Genomic DNA, 19345 nt, shown 5'->3' with positions numbered 1-19345 from the left:
ACTGGTTTTCCAGTGAGTTCTCACAAAAGCCCACTGTTATAAAAGCATGAACCTGAGTTGCTCTCTCGGGCTTCCTGTCTTGAGATGGGCCCTTTCTCCCATTCATGTTTCTACCACTGTTGTCTGCCATGAGGTGATGCAGCCAGCAGGGTCCTCACTGGAAGTGAGCTGATGCCAGTGGCGTGCTCTTGAGCTTCCAGAACTGTAAGCTAAGTAAACCTCTTTTTTCTTTATAGAGTAACCTGCCTTGGACAGTTTACTATGGTAATGCAAAACGGGCTAACCCGGTAGCCAAAGCATTATGACCCTGTCTGTCCTCTCAGTAGACCATTCAGACCTCACAGCCCCATTTAGTGTAATACAGATTCTTCTTTATCCTCAGCACAAAGCTGGGTCTAAATCAGTCAAGAAAATATGGTTCCCTGGTCAGTGTTGCATGGCTTCTGTTTTCCCCGTGATTTGTTTGCCAAGCTTAAAGTAAGGACCCCAAACATTTAATCCTGAGCAGCGAGAGAATAGGAAACTAAGGCTCTTTGCGAAACGGATGCTTGAGTCTCACTCAAGGGATGAGCTAGTTAGTGGCAGAGATGGGAGCCTGTTTCCTCTTTGCAGAATGAGCACAATGGTAATAGGGCCCCCTCCTTGTGTGCACCTGGCTGGGATTGCATCGTGTGAGCACATTGTGAAAGTATTTTGTAAGTAAACATAAATGTTACAGTATTTATTGTTTTTAATTTACTGTGTTTCCCTTGGACTTTCATTCCTTGTTCAGACTTAGTGTGTATTCTTTCTCCCTTGCAGTTAAGTTGTAGGAAGTGAATTAGTCCTGGCTCTAAGTAACAAATTTGAGAATATTGATTTCCCCAAACCTCAAGGAAATCTGACTTCCTTTATGGGATTGCTGCTATAAGTGTAATTAGAAACTTTTAAAAACTGTTTATCCACTTGTTTATTTTTACAGTGCTGGGGATTGAACCCAAGGCCCTTGTGCATGCGAGGCACTTGCTGTATGACTGAGCTGTACTTGCAGCATTTCAGAATATATTTTAACAAAGTCTTATCAGCTAAAAAGCAGGAACATATGGAGGTTTATGTATTTTCGAGGTGGTCACTCATGTTTAAAAGTCTTGACATTGTCAACAGTGATGTCTTGAATTTCAGGCTTCTGTGTAACCATGGCCTCTACTGCTGAAAAAGTTCTGGAAGCGATCTATTTTATTGTGCTCTACTGAGCAGAATGTACACAGTACTAAGTCCAGTTCAACTATTTGCTTTGTGGAGAAATCACATAAGTTCAGTCAAGAAAGCAAAATGCCTTAATTATAAAGCACTTAGATAAAGGATTATTGCCACCTCTGGGAGTCCAAGCACTTAGAACTATTCTCTATTTCCTCCCACATGTGTTTGACGAATATGACATGCCAGTTCCTAGCAGGGCCTGAGTGTTTTCCTGTTGCTGCTTTTAACATCAAGGTCCAAATTTTTCATCCAAGTCGCTGTCAGCTCTGACAGGCCCCTGTGGCCACCGCTGCCTCCAGCTGGAAGATGCGCAGCGGGCTGCCTTCATGTTTCTGTTCCCTTCTGCCCCGCACCCAGCGTGCTGTGGGCAGACCCACGTCCCGTCACCTCCAGCTTAGGGCCACTCCTCAGTGATGCTGATGATGCCTTTTCAAACTGCTCTCTCCTTTGTTTCAAATTTTAGGGACACAGCAGGTCAGGAAAGATTCCGAACAATCACGACCGCTTACTATAGAGGAGCCATGGTGAGTGTGTTTTAGGGTTTTGTAACTGTTCAGGTGAAAGTAAAACGTGGATATTCATTTGCCCAGAGTATAGCATGCTAGCTGGAGTCCAGTACAGTAGGTGGGTGGGGAAAACATCTTTTAAATGTGAAAACAAGACATTTTAAAGATTTTTTAAATTATGTTTTGTGTTTAGTAACTACATTTTGCTGTTGATCTAATAATTAGGCACTTAGCTTGTAGATTTTCTAGAACTTCACATTCTAAGGTGTTTGTACATTTTTGTGTATATTTTTTGCATTTGTGTGTTTTTCTTTTGTGAATTACTTGTGACAATCTTAGCAAACCACATACCTTGTGACTAAGGGTTCGTTTCTTATACTCTGCCCACTCCCATCCCCTCTTCCCTCTCACCACCCCCAAGATACCCCCTCTCACCTCCCCCACAACCTCCCCTGTTCGTGGCTCATCTTTCTGGAGTCTCCTGTACCAGAGGGGGCTTGGGCCTAAGTTAGTTAGTCTAATGAACACAGGGCCGGAGACCGCTCATCAGGCTTTTGTGATAGCAACTAGGCGTATGGTTTAATACCTGGGTGCAGGCAGGCAGGGAGCGATAAGACTGTTCGCCCTGAACAAAGAGAAGTGCGTCCCTTTTATAGGGATGGAAAGAAGGCAGGGGACATTAGGTGGAAAGATTTTAGTGAACATCTGTGGTCAGAGTTCTCTGGCAGTCTTGCACCTCAGTGGGCAAAGTGCTTCAGGTGGCTGGTGTAAACTTCTGGGTGTCTCCAGAAGTCCCCGGGGCCTGCAGAATTCCTTGTCCTGTCTCATCTCCTTCACATCCTGTGCTTGCTGATGAGTTCCCTGCTGAGAGTGGTGTTCCTGCTGGCTGGCGGGTTGGGGCTGGGAAAGTCAGTTCTGATCGGAGCCTTACAGGTAGGCCTAAGCCAAACCCAAACTGGAGCCTTGGATTATGATGAAACCCAGTATGCTCAGAGAGTCTTTGAAGGTCGAACAGTTGAACTCAGAGTCCAACCTGACCAATTTTAGCATTCCACCTGCCATCATACTCATTGCTTAAAAGGCTGTGGTACTCCTGGCAATGTTTCCAGGGTGACAAAGTGTAAAGAGGTGATGGCTGTCCCTTGCCTCTAGAAAGATATGGGCTGAATCCACAGATTTCTCCATATCATGCTGTCCTCCCTTCTTTCTCCATTGTTGCTTGTCCATTAGTATTTGAGTGTCAGTAACTCCTCTCTGCAGAGAGAGTGAGGATTCCTTTTTAAAGCTCCGGCACACCACTGACCATTTTATATGTATGTATTCTCCACAGTCCACCCTATGATACTTTAAGATTGTAGAGAGTTACTATTTTTATAAGGACAGTTGTAGCTCCTCTCTGTTTTGCTTAGATTGGAACCAGAGGGAAGGGACTTACTTTGTGTGCCAGGAAGGCATGCGTTAGTTGTTTGTTTCCTCTCCATGGTGGATTTTAGGAATAAAAAGAAAATCTTAACAGGGATGGTTTGGAGTAGTTTACAGGGAATTCTGATTAGAAGCACCGTAGACGCAGAAGCTTTTCTAGGAACCAGTCATTTACCTTCTGGGAATGGTGTGTCCACATCATTTGCACACTTGTTTTCACTAGAGAGCAGGCAGGAGCACTCAGAGTGGGAGCAAACGTTGCACTTAGATGTCTAGCTGTAGTTTGTGGTCTGAGGAAAGAGGCCATTAAATGTGGTATTTAGTTTAGACTTGAAGATTATGTCTTTACATTAACCTTCTGCCTAATCTTCCTTCACATTACTTGAAGTAACTGGAACAGTATTGCTGTTCTAGGTAGTACTATCTTTTGCATTTTGAAGGTAGGGATTTTTGTCTCATTTTGCCTGACAGGGCGAATCAGTGGAAAATTTCAAACCTAGAAACAATCCTAGAGAAGTCTCCAGGAATTGCTGCTGTCTGGCAGTCTTGGATCTCTCAGGTCATGTGCTCTAGGGAAGTGGGGAGCCATTGTGTTTTCTGTGGGGTACACCGTTCTCAGCCTGCTTGTGGCAGGTTTGATTTGGCTGGTTCAGGTGTTAGGTCTGCACCATGGCAGAATTCTCTGCTCTGTGATAGACACTTCAGCAGCTTCACAGGCCTAGCACTAATCCTGGTGGACAGTCAGGCTTTGGGATAAAAAGGACAGTATCATCACATCATCAGGATTTCTTATTGACCAACACCATCTTCTGAATTCTTAGGAAGCTGTTCTTGTTGAGGTCTGTACTACTAGATTTGTAAAATTTTAACTGATATACTTAATTTGTAGTTTCAGCTGATTCATATTAATGTCACTTAGCTTACAAACATAGGAAGTAGTTTAACGGCTTTTATTATTGAAACCAAAGATATAAATTAATAATAGCTATCATTTATTGACTTGAAGCTACATCTTGGGTTCTAATGAAGTCACTTATAAATAATAGTTTAGTAGATTCTCAAATCAATGCCATGTAGAAGATGTGTTGTCCTCCTTGTCCTCTAGGACCAAGGATAATAAGATACCATCTCCAGGACCACCCTGTTAATACAAGGTAGAATCTGAGCTCGAAGCTTCTGACTTCAGAGCCTGTGGGCTTCACACCACGCTCTTCACATTTCCTGTGCTAACCAAGCAAGGGGAAACTCTGTAACAGACAGCATGTACATGATCAGAATTACTCATAAAAGCCCAAAGAATGGCAGAGCTATTAAAGTTTGGTTAAATTTTATACTATAATCAGGTATTTTGCATCAGGAATTATTCAGAATTCACATTTTTTTTATTGTGGTAAAATACACACAACATAAAATTTGCCTGTCATTTTAAGCATACAGTTTTCCACTTTGATTTTTTTTAAAAAGAAAATTATTTTCATTGAGATAATTATAAAATCTCCTTTACAGTGTATAGCCAAAGTGAAGCGTTTGCATTTGAGGCGAGAAGGAGAGAGGATATTACTTGTCATTTAAACAATTCTATGTATACATAACAATTATATATAATTACAATTATACACATATTTCTTTTCTTTCCTTTTTTCCTTTTTTTGAGACAGAGTGTCACTTTGTAGTTCAGGCTGGTTTTGAACTCATTGTGTAGCCCAGCCTGGCGTTGAACTTGCAACGATCCTTCTGCCTCAAACAATGATATATTTTTTCTGGTTGTAAATAAAAATAGATATACATAATACAGAAAACTCGAATATCCTAAGAAATCTTCCAAAATTCTACCACTCTGACAGATATCCTTTGTTAATGTTTTATTTCCTGGATTCTTTTGTCTGTGTGTATTTTCTATGACTTGTATTTATTTACATTTACATTCAGAGTTGAAAGCCAGTCCCTGAAGGACTTTGCCTACCAGGCTAAGGAATTTTAACTTAATTCTGAGTGCAGGGGAAAGGTAAAATGGTAATAGTGCCCTGTGGAAGAGGGAGTAGAGGGGCGAGGAATGAAAGCAGGGAGGCAGCTGAAGACTCTAACAGTAATCCAGGTAAAGGCTAATTGATGAGACTCTGAATAGGGCTTTGTCTGTGAGGTGAGGGGTCAGAGTCTGGAAATACTGACTGTCGGGTCTGCGGGACTTGCCGGCTGGCCGTGGATGGGGAGATAACCTCCAAGGGTCTGTGCCGCTGGCTGGCTGCAGATTACCTTTCACTGAGCGGGAATGCGGGAGGGAAAGAAGACTCAGGAAGGGACTAAGACAGGCTCATAGTTTACTTAGTACTGTTAGCTATGCAACAGCCGAGATCCAGACGGTGGGCCCTAGAGACATCTGGCCCCGTCTCCCTTCCTGCCCCCATTTGGCCTGTCTCCTGTCAGGGCTCTGCAGTCTCGCCAGGCTTCCTTTCAGGAGTCCCTTGGGCTCCGGGCTTCCATGTCAGTGAGATGTTTATAACATTTCTACTCTTTGCCAGGTGCTGTGGCAGCTTCACTTCTTCAAACCTAACTGCTTTGCCCAGCTTAAGTCTGCTCAGCCCTCAGGCCTTGGCTGTAATACTATCTCAGGGAAAGAAATATGTCAGGGAAGCCTGCTCTGACCACTGCAGCCTCCCAGCCAGCTTAGATTACATCGCTGACATCAGAGCCCAGAACGCCCTTGCTTTTTCACAGCAGTTTTCAATAATTAGATATTATTGGTTCGTCCTCTTTTTTCCTTGCTAGCCATCCACGAGAGGAAGGAACGTTGACTATCTTGTCCACTGCTAGTAGCATCTAGTATAGTATGAGGTATGGTATTTAAGTACTCACTAAGTATTCTGTTGAATAGATGGACGGATGAGTGGATCTAGCACTCAGTGCCAGAGTGTGGTCTAAGGTTATAGATTCTAGTCTAGTTATACCCAGGTGTTAACTTAACATCTCTAAGTTGAACCTTTTGGAAATACCAGACATGGGAGCTTCAAAAATATGACTGCAGTGTTTTTAACTAAACCCATGTAGCTAATATTTTAAGTGCCTATGATTTATCTAGATAAATGATAGCATTTTGATCAGGCTATAAAGAAATAATTTTAAAGCAGTATCATTTCAATCTTAGTGAAGCAGTAAAAGGCGCAATTTTTATGTAGAATAAAGTGAACAGTGGACGTGATTCGCTCTCTTCTTACTCTCATCTCTGTTTTAATGTAAACTTGCCTTCAGCCACAGTTGGTGCTGATGGTTATCCCATGAGATCAGGTAGAAAGGGTGTATCAGCTTTACCACAATCTCTAATTCATTGAAGGTTAATGACAGACGAAGATGTTAACAGATTTTTTATTTATTTATGCAGTGACACAATGGAAGAATTTATTTTTGTTTTTCTGTAATGTCTGAATTCATTATGAATCCCTTTTTAAGATGAAAAAAAGGACAAATAAAAGGTTTTTGGAAGGAAGGACTACACTGACATTATTTACTACAAGTGTATAAAGGGCGATATAAAGACTTACGTTTCTTCTTATAGGGGATTATGCTGGTCTATGACATCACAAATGAAAAATCCTTCGACAATATTAAGAACTGGATAAGAAACATTGAAGAGGTACGGATGGAGGAGAGCAGTGGTGCTGGAGAAGACCCTGTAGTACCTCACAGAGGCTCCTTCTGTCTCTGGCAGAGGCGCTTTCTCTGAGACGCAGGGCAGCCAGGCTGGGTCCCCTTTCCACCCGTACAGGCCGGGCCAGATCTCTGGCGTGGCCAGCCTGACTGCTGTGGGGTGTGCACAGAGGAACAGTTTCATAGCATTTACATTTGGGCTAGATCTCAACAATAATTTAATCCAGTCCCCTTTCTACACACAAGGAGACTCAGATCAGAAAGAAGTGACTTGCCAGTGTTCGTACAGCCTTTACACAGGAGATCCAGGCCTGTATTCCCAGCACTCGGAAGGCTGAGGCAGGAGGATCACTGCAAATTTGAGACCAACCTGGGCTGAGACCAACTCAACAAAATGAGTTCAAGGCCAGCCTGAACTGTGAAATCCTGTCTCCAAAAAGAAAGAAAAGAAAGGAGATCCAGAATTAAAACACCAGACTCCCAGATTCTATTTATTCCATGAAAATATATCTTTGGCAACTTTTTTCCCTTCTAACATTTTCTCTAGTTTAGATATTTGAAATTTGGCTTAATTCCAGCAAAATTGGTATTAAGGGTTTTTTTTTTTTTTTAATGTCTGGTAGTTTAGAAAGAAATTTGACCCTGAAATAACTTTTTACATATTTATACTAGCCCATATAAATTTTTTTTAAACTCTTCAGAATCCAGCATACTTTTTCCACTGGGTCACTCAGTACTAAGTTTTTCCTCTTTATTTGACCCAAACAAATATTTGGAGGTTTTACTGTTAGACAACTATAAGCTTTATTTTTGTTTTTTCATGTTTTTTTTTTTTTTTTTTTTTTAAAAAGAATGACTGGGAGCCCTTAGGGCAAAAGTATGTATAGGCTCTGTCAAAGGTCTAAACTCTGGCATTTTTCCTCCTCCCATCTTTAAACTTTTCTCTGAGTCAGCCCTTGTATTGAATGAAAGATTATTTGTCTTATTATTAAATACCTTGACGTATTTCTGACAGGTCAGGGGTTTCCTGATGAATAACTGCGGTCTTTCTCAGGCTGTTTAATAGCACACTATTTTCTCTCTGCAGCATGCCTCTTCAGATGTTGAAAGAATGATCCTGGGTAACAAATGTGATATGAATGACAAAAGACAAGTGTCGAAGGAAAGAGGGGAGAAGGTAAATTTAAACAGGATGGATAAAAGTTGCAATCAACTGGCATTAAACATTCATTTTCTTAGGGTTATGTAATTGTTGGTTTAAGTTTTAAAATGCCTACGTTTTAATCCTTTAAAATTGGACACCACCAACAAAGAGATGTAACTCATACTTGAATGGTGTGAATTAGTATTCAGAATCCAACTCCATATACTGTGTGGTCATGACTCACTCCTAAAGAATTTGCTAATGTTTTCTGGGAGATACAAATTGGTCCTTTAAGATTCTTGCAACTTAAGAGTTCAAGCTCTTCCAGATCTGTGTGAAGAGCCCAGTTTTGGGTTTAAAATAATTCATTCTCTTTGAAAAAAACAACGGGATAGGTGAAGTTCAACAGCAATCATGTTCTGGTTCATATTTCTTTCTAAGAGTATTTTACTATATATCAGATTTAGGTCATTATGGATCAGACTATAGATGTGTCATTTGTAGGCTTTTTTCTGTTTTGTGTCCTATAAACTAAAAGCTTACATTTTTGTACATATTTACTTCTATGGCATTTTCTAAGTTCACCTAGAGGTTTCACTTTTTTAAGTTTTGGAATTTTGCTTTGGTCTTTTTTTTCAGTGATACTTGCAAGATGCATTTTGCAATACCTGACTGCAAACTTTCCCTTAAAAACATTTGCTTAGTGCTGTAAATGACCTGGGGAGTCCTTTGAGGATAGATAGCAACATGGAAGAGTTCACAGGATGTGTCAGTTAATAGAAATCAAAGCAGTGAGGTACTTTAGTATTCTTGTCCTGTTAGGGACCCTTTCACATTAAAAGTCAGCGTAGTAACTGGGAGGATTGTACTTTTGAAGCAGATAAGAGGGACAAATGACTCTTAAGTTAATGGTAAGGGAGGGAATTCATCTCATAGATTTTCTTATATATTAGGGAACTAAATGTAGAACAAAGAAAAATATTGACATTTTGTTTGAAATGAAATTTGTGCTACTTTTACAGTTAAATTATTAAATTTCATTTGTAATAGTTAAGGAAGCAAGGAAATTTGAAAACCACAGTAGTTGTGATATAGATAGAGAGCCTACTTTGGGGACTTTGAAAAAACCTTAGAAAAGCTTTATGGGTTAAACCACTTTCACTGAATTTACTGTTCGTGTTTGCCTTTCAGTTAGCAATTGACTATGGGATTAAGTTCTTGGAGACCAGTGCCAAATCCAGCACGAATGTGGAGGAGGTAAGGAAATGTTTGGTGACTTGTTAGGTAGTGGGACCAATGGTTCTCAGAGCTTTGGTATTTTGTGACCTAGGGGAAGCCTTTTTGGTTGCTTTGTTGGTTTTTGGCTGCTTGGTTTGTTTTGGTGCTGAGGACCGAACCCAGGGCAGCAGGCTTGATAGGCAAGCGATCCACCACTGAGCTAAATCCCCAGCCCAGGAGAGCTTCTCGCTGACCCACCTCGGAGCATGCTATGCACTGTTGTGCCTCTGACTTACATGTGGACTCTGGTTGCTGAACTTTGAGCATCCAGCCTCCACACGGGCAATATTAGATCACTCAAGTAAGGGTCACTGAACAGAGGCTAGAAGTTCAGTTTAAGTTCAGTGTAGTCCTTTGTTTGGGAAGCTGGAGATCCTAGACTAGAAAGCCAAGCAGTGTCCCCTGCTCGTTTGTCATCATTCATGTCACCCTCTAGGAGCCAGTAGCAGATGAGTTAAATTACTTCCATGTCTGTACTGTCTCAAGAGAGACTCAAACTGTTAGGTTATTGAACAGATTCCCTTTGTGTATACACTTGAAGTAAATTAAGCACCATACATTGTAACATTGTAGCATTTAGTAGAAATGAGAAAGTGTGTTTTCTCAGGGAGTAGCTTTCGTAAATTTTCATTAAGCTAGATGTTGAAGAAAACCAGATCATTTGTAAAGTCTTTTAAATTTTTTTTACTAAGGGCAAATTGTTGAAGATAATTTTTCGTTTAAAAACCATTTTTAAACTGATCATAAAATAATACATTTAATATGTATAATATGTGTAATTTGCTCACTAATGCTGATAGTCTCCTAAATACTGATTTTTTTTTGGCTACTGTCCTAACATAATGGCTAAAACTGGAAACTGAAATGACTTTATTGGTCAGTGGACACTAATCAGAACCTTTTCTTTGTTTTAAATAACACTCATTTTTTTTCAGGTTGGCTGATGGGTGTTGGGAAACAGGAAGTCTGCACTGATTTATTTATACAAGCATAGTTGAGTGGAAGAATACTTTCTTCGGCTTGCTGAAGAAGATTTCCCTCTATGCTAAAGGGCGGCTTGAGCAGTGGAGATAGAGAAGGGGAGCTCAAGGGGGTGCCCGTGTAGTGTCCTTCCACAGGGAGAGCCATTACCCTGGCTTTATGCAACAGGCTTGGTCTCTGAGTACCTGCGTTTCAGCAGCAGCTACTGCGTACAGGGAGCCCGCATTTTGGAAGTACGAAGCTGGGAGTTGCCTGAGCTGCTTATTGCGGATGCGTGTCACGGAGAAGTTAGCAATTTCTTGAGCTTTAGTCTGGTTAGCCTCATGAAAGCTAAGATAGGCTTCCTTAGAAACTCAAAGATGACCAGTGTGATGGTGCCCGCTGACAGTGAGAGATTCTTCTATTGTTTCTGTGTAATTGGGTTGGAAACGATCCTTTTCCTGAGCAGTTTTTGGGGATCAGGAGTGGGTGGGAACAACAAGGCAAACATAAAGGTGGTTCTAACATGGAGCCAGTGGAAGACACTTTTAAGAGTTCTCGGCTCTGTAGAAAAAAAGTAAGTGATGATAGGTTTTTAAAATACTTAGTTTGGGCCCGGTATGGTGGTACACGCCTGTAATCCCAGCACTGAGAGGAGGCTGAGGCAAGAGGATTACTGCAAGTTCAAGGCCAGTCTAACTACATAGTCAGACCCTGTCTCAAAAAAAAATTTTTTTTTGGTTTGAGTCAGGATCCTATAGATAAAGTATTTGCCAGATTTGTCAGGTTTGTCCTGCTTCCATTTGAACTGAAATGGAAAACTGCTGGGGACGAATTTAGCTGCGTTGCATCCAGCTAGTGTCGAGATTTTGGAGTATGGAGACACGGATGATAAGACTTGCCCAGGTATGACCTCAGCAGAGGTCAGAAGCAAAAGAGATTTTTGTGAAGATAAATTTTAGAGTTGCACTTACTCATTCAGTAAACAGATACTAGCGTCCCCTAGACCAGGCACTAGGCCTTCCTCTGGGAGAGTGAGAGTGCTTAGACAGAGCCGCCACCCTGTTCTCAGTGTACTGAGGAAGCTGCTCCTAACACAAGTCGTGAAGGGGACCAAGAGTTGGAAGGAGCAGGGAGGGATGGGGCGGTTAGGGGATGGAAGAAAAGAACTGAGATGTGTTATGTACATGTGCCAACTCATTGCGATAAATGTGGTCATTATGTACTAACAAAAATAAGAGAAAAAATTAGGAGAATTGACACTTTAAAAATGACAACAAATGTTGTAACCAGTATATACCAGTATATTGTTATAGAACGTAGTATATATATTTAAAAAATTTTTTGTGGTGCTGGGAATCAAATGCAGTAAAATCTTTTTTAAAGTAAAAATAACGTGAGTCATATCGAGAGCTGGTGCCAGGTCTTACATGCAGAGAACATTTGCTGAATAAGTGAAGGGCAGCTTGGTAACATTGGAAAATGCTTGTTACCTAATTGAAAAAGAAGCTACAGTGTCCGTGAACATACTGTGATTTCATTTATGTTCTTTTCAGTTAAAAACTCTGAAGTAATATATTTATGATGAAATAATGAAAATTTCCATGTTTCTGTTTGAGATATTATAAATATACAATAATGAATTTTTTGTTTTACCTTTAGGCATTCTTTACACTTGCACGAGATATAATGACAAAACTCAACAGAAAAATGGTTTGTATCTCTTAAAATTTTCGCATTATTCGACATTTGATATAAAAGCTAAGCATGACCACAACATACTCATAAACTCTTCTTCTCCCGACACAAATACTCGTCGGGTTGAACTTTGATTCTTACTTCTGTTTCTTTAGGATTCCACTTGAGAACTGCAGTTGTTTAGCTCTTTCATCTGACCTTCAAGTGTTCTGCAATTGAATTTTGATCAAAATAATGAAAATAATAACGACACAAATTACATTTTTGTTATGACATAAACTTGCATAGTTTATTTTGTGCAGCAGTTATAGAGTTATAATCTTAAAGTTGCTCAAATTTTCTTAGATTGGAAAGTATCTCGATGAGTCTTAAGGAAAATTTTGAAAGTTTGTTTTAGCCGGAGTCCTGTCAAAAATTATATGTATCATATTACCGACTCGTCTTACCTCAAACAGAACTGTCTCCAGCAGTGTCTTAGCATTATTTCCAAAGCTACCCTTGAAACCTTACACTCCATTGGTTATAATTTCTTTGAACTGGAAATAACAGCTTCCTACCCAATATATTATTAAAATAAAAGCACTATCCTACGAACATTTTTCTCCTTTTAATCTGCGATTTCCAAAGAGAAAGATGTTGGAGCTTAATTAGTTCTCCTTCTAATAAAATACTCTAGCGAGTACACATTTCACTAGAATGTACATTTCACATGGTGTGGTTTATTTTCATGTTTTAGGTAATGGGGGTCAAAGCATGAAACTTCCATTTCCTTGGTAACTTTATCTTCCGTATTTTAGAATGACAGCAATTCGTCAGGGGCAGGTGGGCCAGTGAAAATAACAGAGAACCGATCCAAGAAGACCAGCTTCTTCCGCTGTTCGCTGCTTTGATGAACTCTTCGTTTCTGAGAGACTGCAGCACACCTAGAGGGGCCTCCCTTGCTTCTCTGAGAGCACAGGTCCCCCATCCTCAGAGTCACCCCGCCCGGCTGCTGCGGAGACTACCACTAGACTTAGACGTCTGCACACAGAGTGCCCAGCGGATTCCAGCTTCGTGTCCTCAAAAAAAGAACAGGCTCCTTTTTTCAAACACGGAAGCGATGACATGGAGACCCGTGCAGGACCTAACTGGTCTTTCCTTTCCTACTGCCTGCTGCAGAAGCTGCTCTCTCTCTTTTCCAGTTTGCACATCGTTGTTAGCCCTGCCCTCCGACAGCGCGCTCTGAGACTCCTGTCTGCGCACCTTTGTGTCACGAAGCTCTAGACAAACGCGCACTTGGGATGTTTAAAAGACAGCAAAACATTAAGCAGAGGTTCACTAAAGTTAAAGGACAGTTTTAAAAATTCATTAAGAGGCCCATTTATTCATCAGAGGCCACAGTATCTTTATTTCTTCAGATTATTGAGTTTTGTTTCATTTTTTTGTCAGAGTCTGGGTAGCTGAATGAATTGCTTTGTAAATTTATTACCTCTGCCTAATCTGTAGGAACTGTATTTGGAAATACTATTATCTCACTCATCCTGGGGTTTGTATTTGCTATGCTTTCTCATGTTTGGCATGTATTACTTATCTAAAACTAATAACACATTTGAATGTTGCTATCTGTTTGTATTTCTGAACTTCTTAAACTGAAATTTTTATAGGTAGAGTTGTATCACTTAGGGTTTTATTTCAGCATCACATCAGAATATGTTATTTTTTCTTAGATTCGCCCCTTAGCCTACTGGTTTTGTTGTAATACCTGATTTCTATCACAATCCCTTGTCTGCAAGAGTTAACAAAAGTTAGATTTAGATTTTAGTTTGCAGAAAATATATCTACAATGAAAAGGATTACTTTGTCAATAGAAATTTAAGAGATAGTCCTAGTTATGGTGAAAATAATAATCTTTGGGTCTATTTTTCTTTCTTTTTAAATAAAAGTACTTGGACTTAGTACAACCTCTAGGAAAAGTCTTGCCTTTTTATTAGAGAAAATATGATCAGCATTTCAGTTTTAAAAGAGCTATTAGTGAATAGGTAGTACCTAGCCCCATCTGTTTAGGTTCATTGTGACAAACTTTGTCCAGTCATTTGGGCCAAGTCCTTTCTCCCCAAACACTGATGCTTGTATTCCTACTGTAGATGAAACCATCACATTAGAAAAAAGTATTTAGTGTTAATTTATGTGCCAAATTCAGATGATGATGTCGTTGTTGTTGTTACAGCTTTCAGTGTCATAACACGGAAGGGAATGGAAAGAGGTGACTAAGAAAATGAGTTCTGTTATAATCAATATTTCTGATTAAATAAATCAGCCATGCCTGCCCAGGCTGCTGTCGTGCAAGGTAGTTAAGAACAGAGGATGAAGTGGAGATGGTGGGTTGCTTATTACCACAAAGACTTCTGCTTCAGATTAGGATTTGTTGTCTAAATGCTTGGATCAGTCAGCCTTTACTGCTTGTTTTACAACTTAGAAGCAGTGTAGTGGCTGCAAACATGCCAGAGCTATTTTTGATGGTTGCACTAAACTTGCTGTTGACAAGTTTCAGACTTCTTGATTTTGTTTGTTTCTTCATTTTATTAGTTACAAGTAAGCTGAAAGTCACTCGTTGCTGTCCCAGTGTAATCAGTAGTTCCACGGTGGACAGTTGAACGTGAGTCTGTCATCTTCAGATGCACATTTGAAAAGAAAAAAAAAATTTCTTGGAACCATCTCATTTAATTATCTGGGGGGAAATCCAAGCAATTAAGCTCTCTGGGTGGTAATAAAGTACTTTCTAAAGGACAAGTGCTATGACACCATGTATGAATGTAATTCTCTTAGTATTTTACCTCTGACTATTTGGTGTCTTAACACTGCGCTTTCTATCTCAGGGGTTGTCTGCAAACCAAAACTGACACATTCTGTGGTTAGTCTACATTTTTTTTTTAATAGAATGCTTTGGTTTTGTTATATTTCTTTGCTCTCCTTTTGCCTTCTGTAGGTATAACTAGTCTCCATGAACTTCCCTTTGAAAGAGCCTGTAAAAGTCAAGTGAGTCTAAACGTGCTCTTTGAAGTAGCAGCAACACTGGGAGTGTATACTCTGTTATATAGAAATAAATTGTCCTTGCTATTTTCTTACATTTAGCTTTGCTAAATTGTATATAATTTGATTAAGACCATAGGAAATTTACTTTCTGCATGGTAAGATGACCCAACAAATATTCCATTTTGCTTAATAATGTACACACAGTACATTATTTTTTCTACTTGTAGATGGATTTAGTCACAGATAACTGTCTGTTCCCTGCTGAAACTGAAGAAATCTAGTTTTTTTTGTGAACATTTTTGTGGTCTTATGGATAAAGGTACATAAAGATTTTCGCAGCGGGCTCAGTGGCTCAAGTGGCTGCATTTATTATCAGTGTGCTAAGTTTTGATGATTGGACCAGACCTTTTTAAGCAGAGTTTGAGGGCATCAGACAATGGAAATGTGCTGTAACTAAGTAGCATGTGAATCAGCTGACTGTAAAATGTTTTGCTGGGAACGTATTTTAGCTACATTTTACTTCGGACAGATTATGATTAAATAATCCACCTGTGCATCAGTTAGTAGATGCTGCAGGGTTTCTTACAATTTACATGAACATTTTGCGCAGTCTTTGTTATAAATTTTCAGAAGACTATACTCTTTACTTTGAAGGACTATTTTTAAATTATACCTCATTTAGCTAACTAGTATTCTAATACCTGGTATAAAAACAGTGAGCCAGCCTTTAAGCATCAACACAATTTAGATCGTATGTTTTGTTTGTTTTGTTTTGAGTTGAAGGCCTCCTTGGGAAGAGGTAGATGATAGCTTTATTTAGAGTAGAGCATACATGTTATTCCAGCAGTGTAAAAAAAAGTATTATCTCCCTGTCCCCATTAATACATTTAGCTGTGCAATATAGATACATTTTTGCAGAAGCTTCTAAGTAAAAGATTATAACTCCATTTTACTGAAAGTCTGTATTAAGGCTTATAAAGTTTTTCCTGTGATTAGTAAATGATACATTTAAGCGGACCTTCTTTTCAAGTTTATGACTTAGACTCCTTTGTAAGTTTAATTCTTAATCTTTAAAGATGAGCTTCCAAGCTTAAAAATTTTAAACTGTATTTCATTATGTTGCACTTATCTCAAATTTTAAGCAATTTTTTAGACTTTTTTAACATTCCCTTTTCTTTTTTGTTACACTGAAAGTAGAGAGGAATGTCTAAAAATGAAATCCCTTATTGTAAAAGGACCTAGAAAGACCGGATATACTAATAACATTTCAAATCCTAGCAAAATTTTATAGTAGGATCAGCCTTTCTTTAGACTACTAAAACTAATGGGTGTCAGGGTCGCTATGAAAAAAATCTAAATGACCTAAATGTGTGTAAATGAAAATGAGCAATTATTTTAGGGATATTTTCAGATCTTACTTCATTTCTTGAAATGTGTGCCATATGCAGTTGCATTTCTTGTTGCCAAGATCTCATAGAACTTCTTCATTTTTTACCTTGGAAAAAATGTGAATTTAATTATGATAGTTCATTCCTATGCCTTACAGATAGGTTTTATTTTGTTTGCAGCTGACACTGTAGGTCCTTTAATACAAAACACCATAAACTGTTCGACTAAAATCATGCCCCTAATGAGAACTACCTAGTTCTCCCCAAGAATTATCCTACAACGTATGTTTAGACATATTTTATTTCTGCTTCAGTGGCTGAATGTGAAAATCGCCTGCAGATAAAATGGACCTGTCATGTGGTTGATCTTGTTTAAGCCAACTCATTAACTATGTACTGATAATGATGCTGTGGTTTTTTAAAAAATGGATTTTATTCCAGGTGAACTTTTTTTTTTTTTACAATAATGTTCATCTAAAATAAAAACTACATAATGAAAAAGTTACTGACTCTCTGAGGTAATGTTGCACATTTTTCAATGGTTCTGTAAATTTGCTAAGTGTATGGCTCAAGCCATGGGAAACTTGTTATATGTTAGGAAACTATATCTCACCTAGAGTTATTTAAAGACTTATAGAAATGGCCAGACTTCCCACTCATACTCAGTTCAGAATACCCTGAGCTTATTCTGTTGCAGAACCTGCAGCCTTAAATTGTTTGTCCTGCCCTTTTTATTCCTTGCAGATGTAGTTTCTGATGTTCTGTTTCCTCTGAGAAATAAGAGTGGGTGGCACCAGCCCTGCTTCTAGTGTCAGCCTTTTCACTCATCTCACAACCATTTCAAATTTCCAGCATTTTTTCAAGCTTCCTACCTCTTTTCTCTCACTCTTGGAGAGAGTAGTAGTTTCTCCGGTTTCTTATGGCTGATTTATGCTCTCCTTGTCTTTCTCTTGCATTCTTTTTTTTTTTTTTTTTTTTTGAGACAGGGTCTCACTATGCAGTTCAGTGGCCTTGAGCTCACTTTGTGGCCCAGGCTGGCCTCAAACTCGAAACGATTCTCGTGCCTCAGCCTCCTGAGTGCTAGGATTACAGGCATGTGCCACCATGTGCAGCTTCTTAACACATTCATAATGGAGCCATAGTTTATATGTCTGCCTTCCAGGCAGCTTGGATTTGAATTCCATTGTCATGTTAAATAGCTAACCACAGGTGGTTCAAGCCACCCAGTGGGACAGTTATACATGTATTATCCATATTCAAGCCAGTGGGAATGTGTCTTCTTACATTGCTTTAAAAAAAAAAAAAATCAGTACTGTGTATAAGCTGCAGCTGAATTTACTGTAAGAGTATGTGATTGTTACTTTGGCCTCCAGGGTGTTTTTTGTTTGATTTTTTTTGAGACAGGGTGTTGCTATGCAGTTCAGGCTGGCCTTGAGCTCACTTTGTAGTCCAAGCTGGTCTTGAACTTGCAACAATCCTCCTACCTCAGCCTCCTGAGTGCTGGGATTATAGGCGTGCACCACGGTGCCCGGCTCTGGTCTCTAATTTCTAAGTGTTTCTTCTTGGAGATTCTCATCCTACACCGCTAATGAAATCAGTGCTTAATAAGACCTAGGAGTAGGTCCTCAGATGGACTCGTGTAGGGCTGGTAGCTTCACTCTGTCCTACCATGGAGTCTCCTTACTGTGCCTAGCAGTAAGAAAACTATATCACTTCTTACCAAGGAAGCTAGATGGGTCCCTCCATCCTGGACATCCTGTCTACCCTCTACCAAAGCCAAATTTCCCTTTTCCTACCACACGTGTACTCAAAAACTCGTCAGACTGGCTTTTATTCCTGTATCTTAGAGTCACAGCTAGATCTAGTGGACACATTGCACCTTTTACCGGTACCTTATGGAACCTTTCAACAGCCCTTCTTTCCGAAAAAGTTTTTCCCCTTGGCTTCCAGGATAACACATGCCGTTTTCCTCATCACCCTCTTGGCTGCTCCGTTTTTAGTTCTTTTGGGGTTCCTCCTGTCATCCCCTAAGGTTGCTTCTGGCATGGGCCCTGTTCTTGCTTTCCTGACTCTTAAGTGATTCTACCTGCTCTTAAGAAATCGACTTAGTCTGGAGTCTTAATTCTAGATTTTTAGTCCAAGTCTCCCTGATCCTCTAAGTGTAGCTGCCTTTGAATACCTTGCCACCGAGTCCTGCAAACGTCTAAATTTCAGGGTATCCAAAGTGATGCCCGTCATTGTGTCTACTTCCCCTCTTGTCTGTCCGTCTGCGCAACCACCGTTTAAGGCAGACCTCTCCAGAGGCCGCTGTCTTCGACAGTTCCGTCTCTCCCTGCAATCCAGTTCATTAACCACTGGCTTCTGTTCGTGCAGTTCCTAAGTCTCTCTTAAATGTGTGTTTCCATACTCCTGCTACTTTCCTGATTTAAGAATCTCAGAAATTTAACAGTATATAAGTTCCACTTTTCAAAGTACTCATTCATTGACAAGATACTCAGTGAAATCCCTTCCTTCCGGAAGTTTGCACTCTAAGGAGAAAGCAAAATGAGCGAATGAGTACCTAGACTGTCAGAAAGCCGCGCTGGGAGATGTTACTGTTGCTCTAGGGTAGTCAGAACATGCCTTTTTGAAGATTTGGGAGTGAAATTAAAATGAGCACGCCGTAACAACCCTGAAAAGGACGGCGTCTTCCACCACTATTTCGTCTTTTCCATTTGTGGGCTATTGCCTGGGTCACTGTTAATCCAGTGAAGCATGATGCTCCAGCAACTATGCAATTTTTTAAAAAGTGCTTTAAAAAAGATTCCATTATTTAAAAAGGAATCTCGTCTCCGCCCGGCGCTGTTTTTTAGTTGAGTCTTTCTTCCTTCCCGGTGTAGGAGGCTCTCAAGGGGGCTGGTGCCTCGGGATCAGGAGTGGCGGCGCAGCCGGGACACTCCCAGACGTCAAGTGGCGCAAGGTGGACCGGTTTGAGAGTAGCGCTGCATGGCTGGGGATTTAGCTCAGCGGCAAAGCGCCTGCCTAGCAAGCGCAAGGTCGTGAGTTCGGTTCCCGGT

General features: G+C 40.0%; 1 protein-coding gene across 1 annotated transcript in view; it reads left to right on the top strand.

Annotated features, from left to right (window-relative positions):
* Window positions 1-14993, top strand: part of Rab8b (RAB8B, member RAS oncogene family) — a 68549-nt gene extending 53556 nt beyond the window's left edge. Inside the window, exons 3-8 of the mRNA XM_005393793.2 lie at window positions 1703-1763; window positions 6718-6795; window positions 7897-7986; window positions 9145-9210; window positions 11854-11904; window positions 12687-14993. Of these exons, the coding sequence (XP_005393850.1) occupies window positions 1703-1763; window positions 6718-6795; window positions 7897-7986; window positions 9145-9210; window positions 11854-11904; window positions 12687-12779 (439 nt within the window). The 3' untranslated portion in view covers window positions 12780-14993. The remainder of the gene's footprint in view (window positions 1-1702; window positions 1764-6717; window positions 6796-7896; window positions 7987-9144; window positions 9211-11853; window positions 11905-12686) is intronic.
* The last annotated feature ends 4352 nt before the right edge of the window (window positions 14994-19345 follow it).

This window comes from Chinchilla lanigera, unplaced genomic scaffold (genome assembly GCF_000276665.1).
Source record: "Chinchilla lanigera isolate Chin_1 unplaced genomic scaffold, ChiLan1.0 scaffold00049, whole genome shotgun sequence".
In the NCBI taxonomy this organism is placed as follows: Eukaryota; Metazoa; Chordata; class Mammalia; order Rodentia; family Chinchillidae; genus Chinchilla; species Chinchilla lanigera.
This window is presented reverse-complemented; position numbering and strand designations above follow the sequence as displayed.